Source organism: Corvus brachyrhynchos, unplaced genomic scaffold (genome assembly GCF_000691975.1).
Source record: "Corvus brachyrhynchos isolate BGI_N302 unplaced genomic scaffold, ASM69197v1 scaffold69, whole genome shotgun sequence".
Lineage (NCBI taxonomy): Eukaryota > Metazoa > Chordata > Aves > Passeriformes > Corvidae > Corvus > Corvus brachyrhynchos.
Genome location: NW_008240228.1, coordinates 1,410,991 through 1,420,263, shown reverse-complemented (window position 1 = coordinate 1,420,263; position 9,273 = coordinate 1,410,991). Strand labels below are relative to the sequence as shown.

At 36.7% G+C, this 9,273-nt stretch overlaps 1 protein-coding gene across 5 annotated transcripts in view; it reads right to left on the bottom strand.

Moving 5' to 3' along the window:
- TASP1 (taspase 1) overlaps nt 1–9,273 on the bottom strand; it is an 81,964-nt gene that overhangs the window by 40,246 nt on the left and 32,445 nt on the right. For all 5 annotated transcript variants that reach the window (XR_001865557.1, XM_017745335.1, XM_008642004.2 and 2 more), the window contains 2 exons: nt 3,900–4,019; nt 2,793–2,871 (listed from right to left, as the gene is read on the bottom strand). Coding sequence is in view for 4 of the 5 variants with exons in the window: in XM_017745335.1 (XP_017600824.1) it covers nt 2,793–2,871; nt 3,900–4,019 (199 nt within the window). In the remaining variant the exon portion in view is untranslated. The remainder of the gene's footprint in view (nt 1–2,792; nt 2,872–3,899; nt 4,020–9,273) is intronic.

The following is a 9,273-nucleotide window of genomic DNA, read 5'->3' as shown; positions in this document are numbered from 1 at the left end:
GGAAGCAATGAGGACTTTTGTTCCAAATGGAAAAGGAGAAAACCTCAGTTCCTAGAGATGCTCCCAGAGATAGTCCTAAAGATGAAGATGAGGAGGACCCTTTGCTCCCAGGGAAGGAGAAGGGCCTCTGTCCTTCGAGATGAAAATGCTCCCAGAGATGGGTGAAGAGAACTTTTGTTTCTGAACAGCTCAACCTTAAAATTGTACCCCAGTAACTCAAGATTGGACCCTTGAAAGCAGTTGTGGGAAAAGCTGCAAGTCGGGGGAAGGGACTCTCACATGATGCGAGCAGAGAACCAACCCAGACGGCTGTCTCGTTGTGATAATTTCTCCATAGCATTGACATGAGAGACTCCTCTTTCTAAATGGACTGAACAAGGTTATTATGGAAGTGGTAAACAGACTGAACATCTCAAGGGTTGTCTTTTTACATTGTCAGTGGGAGAAGGGAGAAAGGTGGGGGGAGAAGAAGAGTTCTGAAGGTGCAGTATGATTTTATTTTTTCTTTTTCCCTCTTTTAGGTCTGTTAATAAACTTCTTTATATTCTTTCAATATTCTTTATATTCTTCACTGCCTGCTTTGCTTTTCTCCTAATTCTTATATCACACAAGGTAAATAGTAATGAGTATTTTGGACCAAACCACTACAACAGGCTAGTCGGGTTTTAGTTACATCAAGCAACAGTGGTGATATTCTGTTAAGAAGCACTGTCCAACCTGGAGCTTTCCAAATCAAGGCATCTTCTAGAGTTTACACAATACCTTTACTTTCTAAAAATGTAACAATGATATATTTTAATGCATTATTCTCTTGCTCAGCCATGGCAGTTTCACCTGAATATTTGCAGATGTTTACACCCCCATTCCCATCTCCTGTTGTGATCCAGCCAAGCTGTTTCATTCTTTCAACTTTTCCTACAACTTAATTTTTCCATCCCTTTACTCCTTAATTAAATTCATGGTTCACATTGTTGGATGTTCATATTTTAAACAAGAGTCAGGCATCAATATGTTTTAGAACTGCACTAAACATAAAGTACATTATAAAATAAAACATTATGAGCTTCTGAAATGGAAAAAAGAATGGTATTGATTACAGAAGAGTTCTCACTTCCTGTAAACATTTCTATCTCCCTCTCTCTCACAGACATACACACGCTTACTTTAAAGGAAAACCAGAAACAAGAGTTTAATTAAACACCACTAGTCTGAATTCAAATCAGTGAATGAACAGATGGCCAAGCTTCACAGCCGCCAGCAGGCCACTCCAATTAACTGGGACTGGGATCAGGGTAATGTCATGGAAGCTAGATGTTTTGAACCAAACAAGTATCCATAAATGTGTGTTTGTGACAGTTAAAAATAGCATAAAATTGAAGCACTTAGCACTGTATAAAAGTGGTACCAGCAAAAAGAGAGAAGGTTCCTATTTCAGGCCATCATTAAATCTCCTCATCTCCTGTAACTGCACCAGGATGTTTGTCAGTACTCACATAGACTTCAAATCCAGCTGACTTTGCAAAGAACTAAATAAAGTTGTCCTTCTCAGCTTTTCCACAAACAATGTCTAATATTGGACTTATGCTCACTAATTAATATGGTCCCCAATATTTACATATATTCGGTTACATAGGTAAGCATTTATTAAATTAAAACCAATACGGTGTCCCTTGTGCAAGAACATCTACTGACACTCCTGCATTCAGTAGAATCCTCCCTTGAGTACCAAAAAGGACATCTGCTATTACTGACATTGAACTTAAAGGTGAACATCTACAGAAATTTTCAACAGTTCAAGACAGACGTGAATACAGAGGAAATAAAAGCAACATAGGATATTCCTGATGCTCTTCAGCCTCTATCAACCCCCCCCCCCCCCTTCTGCATCATCTAACTCTGCATTGCCCATGGGATATAGCTGACATTACCTAAATTTCACCTCTCCCTGTACTGAATGCTGATAACTCTGCCCACTGAGCAGTGGGATATACCTTAAATTTGCAACCTGACATAAGCACTTATGAAAAAGTGTCACGAATAGTTTTTCTGATTGAGGCTGTTCATACAACTAGGGGAAGAAAAAAAAAAGTAAAAGCAACTCCTACATAACTTCACCTTAAGACTTTTGTGTTCTGCAAGGCATCAAATGAACACAATACTTCTGTGTGTCCAGGACCCTGAGCCTTCCAAAGAGAACAAAAGCTCTCCTAATTCTTACACTGCTTTCACAATTGCTGAATGAGTATTTTCTGATACACTTATTCCAGTATTTTGGTTTTCCCTTTTCCCCTTCCCTTCAGAAGGAAAAGAGAGATGAAGAACAAATTCACCTAAATACTCATTTGAAATAGTAATTAAAAGTTTTGGAGGGAAATACACTGCATGTAGCATTTTTGTATCCAAAGGACCCTCTGATTATCTTAGTCCTTTACACAAGGCTTCCATTCCCAGAGGTATTCTGCATTTAATACAATACTGGGCTGATAAGCACTTTTTCACAGCAGGACAGGTTCCTTAACATCTAACAAATACAGCACGTCCTTTCAGTGCAATACAAAACAGGATAAAAATTTCCATGGTTGCTAATTAAGTAAAAAGAGCAATATGAGCAACCAACAAGAGATCAATCCATGGATTTAAAGACTATATTGACGCACACACACACATATATATGCAAATAAATGACAGAAATTTAGAATATGGTCTGGAAATAATGTTGGTATTTTAAATTTGCAAGCTAATTACAGAGAAAGATAGCAACTTCATTAAATATTTATAAAAGTAGTAAATACCTGAAGTACTCACAGCAGTGGAATAAGGGTTATGAGCTCCTGTATTTTCAGCCCAGCAGCCACAACCATAAAGAGCTGCCTAAGGAAAGAAGCACATTGTTCATAAATTTTAAATGTATGAGATTTTTGGTTTATTCCCTTTCCTTAAAAAAAGAAAAATGAAAATACAAAAACAACCTCAAACCAACAACAATAACAAAAAAAGAAACGCAAGAAAAATCCAAGTATTAATACAAAAGATAAATAAGAATATCATAACCATATTGTAATTCTACTCCATTTTGCTACATCCTTTTACTATTCTTGAGATCTGAGTGTTTGTCATAGACACAGTATTCTAGCCTAGCTTAACATAAAATGAGGGTAGAGATAACCCTGTTCATATAAAGCCTCTTTCACTCTGCTATTCAAAAAAAAATCCTAAATACATTTCAAAAGAGAACTGCTTTTTGCACAGTGGCTATTCAAAAAAAAAAATCCTAAATACATTTCAAAAGAAAACTGCTTTTTGCACAGTGGCAAATGTCAACCAAAAATACAGCTGTACAGCAATGGAGTATAAATTTCTGCTGCACCTCAAAATTTCCTAACAACAATAAGGTGACACATCATAAATATATCATTATTATTAACATTAATAATAAATAGAACTGTATATCATTTAAAAACAATCATAATTATAAATAACACATCATAAATATCTGATGTGTTCTTTTATTACTTTTGTCCCTTCCTCCAATTCACAAGATCATTTAAAAATTAATTAGGACAGCTTCCCTAAATATTGAGAGGAATCTTATTTTAAGACTCTAAGCATTTAAGAGACCATTTGTGGTATTAAGGATGTATTTAAGCCCAAGAAATTAACTTGTTGATATCTCTGGCAAAAGGTAACTCACCACAGACCAATGTCTTACCTATCACTGTTTTATCACACTGATGGAGGACACTAAGAACACTTGCATATCAGTGCAGTGAAAATGCCTTCAGCATTTAACAGGAAGGAAGGGAGAACAGAAGTTTGCTGTCACAGCTCCTGCTTGATACCACACCTGCTTGTGACACTGAACAATCATTCCCAACTGAAAAAAAAAGTACAATAATCACCTGACCAACTCTTCCAGGATGCTTCAGTGCTAAACCTCCACTGGAGACAGCAGCAGCAACATTTCCTTCTTGGTCAACAACAACTGCACCAACTGTATCCAGTGTTCCTGAGTCGTTCTCCTGCAGGACACACAAACAGAAAAAAAACCTAGTAAAAATAGTATATTAAAGTCAGATCATACCTTAGGAGTGTGCAGTGATAGGCCTAGCAACAAAATGGATTTGTTATCATGCACTTGTATCCAGTGTGCTGCCATAAATCTGCCCAAAATGCTCTTTTGCCTCAGACAGGGCTTAATAAAACTTCTCCAGTAACAAGAAGGTAATAAACATCTCAGAACTCATCCAATGCTTAGATCACCTGCTTTTACTCACAGAAGTCCCAAAAGTCATGTTTTCTTAGTGGTTGCCACCTGTCCACTAAGAAATGACTCAGCAACTGATGCCACATCAAAAAGCCTTTCCTAAAAGCCTCAAGATGGCATTTTCAGAGGCTCTGATCTTTAAAGATGTGTGACTAAAAAAAAAGAAATTAAAACAAAATTTTAAAAAACCGACCAAAAACAAAACAAACCCAAAACAAACCAACAACAAAAAAACAAAAGCAAAAAGTAAAACCAAACAAAAAAATTAAAACAAACAAACAAACCACAAAAAAAAACACACCAAAAAATCAATAAGCAGTTTACCAGGTAAAGAGAAAATACTGATATTATGACCAAGGCAATAAATAAAAGCCTCAAGAAAAATCTCCCCTAGGACAGATTCTTTCTGCCAGACTTGTTCTCAGTTCAGGAATCTTTAGTGGAGGAAGCAATTTACTCTTTGCTCCCTGTAACTAGAGGGTAACTAGAAAAGCATCCTTACTTCCGTGACTTCTGAGGTAGATTTACTCCCCCAAGTGCATGGATCTTTCTTTATGTCCTTCCCCCCCTCCTTAATACACCACATTAAGTCCCTCTTAGAGAAGGAGCAGTTCTCCCCTCTCTGCCCAGGCTTGCCCTAGATTCCCCTCTCTGCAGAACCCAGGACAAGGCACTCAGACCTCATGCTCCACCACACACACAGCATGCAGTGTACAGAAAATAAAATGAATAAGCAAAATTGGTCCATCATCCATCACATATTCCAGAGATGCACACTGCTGCTGCACAAGCCTCAAGCCTCTTATACAGACTTACCCAGTGAAATAATGCCAAAGGTTATTAAGTTTTTCATATAAACGTGAATTTTCTGGACTAGAATTCAGAGGGAGGAATTAAAAAAATATATACACCTAACTATTCAACTTCAAATTATCAAGTTCCCATCATCAATTAAAATTTCCATGGGCATACTATGTCACTTATCAAGCAGGATTTTTAGTACTGCAATGCTGATGATACTCTGTCCACACTTAATTTAATAGAGAACACTTGGGTTAATTCTGTGTCAGTCTTAAAAGGAAAAACACGCAGTGCAGCACTATCATGTTCTACAGTACTTTTCAAGCAACTGGAACTCCTAGGCAGGAGTTTCATCCTTGGCTTTCACCCAGAGAAACAGTAAATTTCTTCTCTGCACCCACACCTAGATGTTCCTTAGCATCTACAATCAGAAGCTGGCACCGACCATACTTAATATTAAAACAAGTGGACAGATGTCCCAACAATAAAGGAGAGTAACTGCTTAAAGACAGAGAGGGGTGAAAAGTTAGAGATCCACGGTTTCAAGTGCACTGGGAAGAAGAGTAAGTTGAAAATCAGAAGAAGGAAGGATCAGGGAGCATAGGAAAAGTAGAAACAAAAGGAGTTTTGACGACAGGAGCGAAGGGGATAAGAAAAGAGCCAGCTCCCTTCCAAGTTGTAAAGATGAAAGAAAATCAAGGAACCCTTTTTTAACATCTCATATGCAAAAGTACTTTCCAACTCCCAGGACTCCCAGACACACCCTGAGCTAATACTAACCCAGTTCAAACAATACAATTCAGTGGTTTGAAAAGACCTTAAGCAGCAGAACAGGCTGCTCACTGGAGGTGCAGATTCCCATCTTCAGAGGTTTCCAAAATCAGGCTGGACAAAGCTCTTCCCAACATGAATTCTCTTATGATTTCTATGTAGAGAAGAACTACTAATGATACAGGTGTTGCTGTCTACCCCCTGCCCCCTTTCATCAAAGGAAATTATACCCACAACAAAAAACTCAATTAATAGACAACTACAGGTATAAAAATCAAGCCTGTCAAAGTTAGGAAATACCAGAATTAAGGCCACCTGAACAATCTTAATTCATATTAAATCAAGCATTTAGGGCTCCTAAAATGAACAGAAATACATGTTAGAGGAACAAGGTTCAGTATGGGTCAGTAAGTTTTTAGTATCATCTAACAGCTTAGAAAAAATATTTGCAGCCTTCTTTGCAGCATCTGTAAAACTCTCTGCTCAATCTGCCATCCATTTCCACATAGCTCACATGCATAAGTACTTGCCTTCTGTAGCTAAATTACTAACTCCTTTTTTAAAAAGGTATTTTAATCAAAACCCACAAGCACTAACAAGTATACGTTGTATGGAAAACTTCCTTCATCATTATTTCACTTCAAAGAAGACCTATTTCCTATCAGTATTTGTTGTTAATTCAGTGGTGCTCTGTTTCCTTTGACTTACTTTATTTTTAAATGGGGCAACTTAGAGGCTGGAAATCTTTTCTAAGGAAGGCATTGCTAAGGGAAGGTTAAGTTGGCCCACACAACCTTCTGAAGGAAATCTGTATCACTGAAGCAAAGGAATTCTGTGTTTTTCTTCTTGGTAATATAAATTCGGTGTCAGGGGGGCAGTTTGTGATAAGAAAGAGTCACTGATATATAGGTGATGCTGTATTTATCCTTACTCAGCAAACTGAAAACCAGTGATGACCAGTTCTAATCCATATCCAATGGGAAAAATACATTGTCAGTATTTCTGTATATGTGAACTGTACTGACAATGATTTCCAGTAAATAAAGAGCTCATCGCAATTTAACAAAGGACCTTCCTGTAATCTCCCTACAGAAAAGCATCATGTGCCTGAGGAGCCACAGCAAGACTACACCTGCTAAAAGACTTTCAGTGTGACACATTTCATCTCTTCAAATCATATGAATATTGAAAACTAGAGGATTCTGTCCAGTTAGTATCAGGACAATAAAAACAAGTATGTTAAACACTACAATTCACAAAGTATAAAACAAGCCCAAACTTTATACAGGTCCTACAGGGACTAAACAAGATCCAGCTTGCTTGTCCTTATCTTTCTATTGATTAATTTAGCTACTTAAATTTTAAAATTTTGCAGGTTCCAAAGGAAACTTGGTGATATCTGTTACCAAAGTCTGTATGTGACTTCAGCTAGGAATTTATACTTGTCCACAGCAAAAGCAGTTTGGCATTTTAACAATGTAGTATTACAATCTAAATGTAATCTATTATGTAGTTAATATTTTGCATGGAAACAACTGAAAGTCAGTCGTCACATTATTTAATTTGCACCTTGCAACAGGAAAGGAAATTAATTTATTAAACCATAGTCCAAATAATCAAAATTTTGCTAAGAGCTTGTACACAAAACAGGAAGAAGTTCATCTGCACAAATGCAGAGTTCTATCAGGCATTTTTTAAAACCCCTCCTTCCCTCATGCACATGGAAAAATTGTAAATATTCATCACTACAAGCCCCTAAGGAAGCAATTAGCAGTTCAGGAGAGCTCTACCCAGTGCCCACTGAAAGATTCTACACGCAGGGCCTTTTCCCTCTCCACTTGAGATGGTTTTGAAATGCCATGAAAAGTAATTACCACTAATTCTCATCTCTGAGTATAACTGACAAAATACAAAATTAATCAGATTGAAACAATTAACATTTATATGCTATTACCCAGCTATCTAATTATACAAAGCTCGATGAACAATCCCAGCCTTCCCAGTTTAACAGTTGTTTGGTGTGTAAAAAAGAACATTTTGTTTGATCTTCATGTGCAAGATGAGGAAATTATTCTATACTGTATTTCCACAGAAAATTTTTGTTTTGTTTTGGCTTTAACTAGAATGGATGAAAATCATTTAGGTTTCTTTTCCCGTATTAAATGGATTTTGAAGTATAGTTTTGAGATCTTTAAGGTATTATTACACCACTTCCACACAAATGTGGGATGGAAAATTTATTACTTTAAGGAAATTTCCAAACTGAAAGACTAAATAAGACAGACACTAGAATGGCCATAGTTGACTGCTACACTTACAAATACCCAAACATAGACAAAAATATTTTCTAAATATGTTCAATCTTAATACAGTAACTGAGGAACATGGAACTTGATTCCACACATAGAATTCCAACTGGTGTACACATATGGGGGTACCTATGTTAAACTAAATAAAATCCAAGCCAGTTTTAATAAAACTCAAACTAAATAATGTTATTTATGGAGTTAAATACCTAGACTATAAAATACTAACTTATAAACACTAATCAATTAAAAAAAATAATGGGTACTGGGGATTCTTAGTTTCACTTATTCAAATCAAGAAGAGGACAACTTTTTACAGATATGCTGAGATCACTTGTAAAAGTTTGTAATAGCAGAAGACAAATTAAAATTAGGGCTTTTAGCCAAACTCTGCTAAGCTATTTTCAATGCCAATTTCCTCTGGTAAAAGACAGACTAACAGTAAGCAGACAAATGTTTACTTCTGATATTTACTGGTGCTTGAGGGGAGAATTTGAGAATGGCATCTGGCTGAATGAACACATCAGTCACCCCCCAGGAGTATGTTTAGTTAATTTTGTTTGTGTGTGAATTATTTCTTAGCTATGTAAATCAGTAAGACTCTACAACTTAAAAAAGACTGAAGTTTTACACCTTCAAAATTTGGTGAAGTTATTCATGGATCTCCCTGTGTGCAAACCCTCTGCAAATCCCGCATTGGGTGAACAATGAAAAATACAGCAAAGAGAAAACTCCATTTACTCAGGTAATAAAAGTCCTTTAGTAAGTTACACTGCCACGTTTTTCCATACAAACTTTGACAAATTTAAACAGCCTGATTCTTTTTGAGGTTGGTATAATTACATTTTTATTGAAAACTAATTTTTAAGCTTGTATTTTTCTTTTTAGCTGGTGACATTTATCAGTAGCTCAGACTTCCAAGTAATTTCAGTCTGTTTTGGTCTGCAATACTATCTCTTCACACTGGTCAACTAGTACTGATCCCATTCAACCTCACCTTTGCTAACATCCTTTCTACCTTGCTCTCCCCACAGCCTGCAGCACTGGCAACAGAGGCACATAAGCTGAGCTGCAGCACTGAGTTGAAGTGGGTGAGTCAAACCAGACAATAAACCAGTTCTGAAGTCCTGC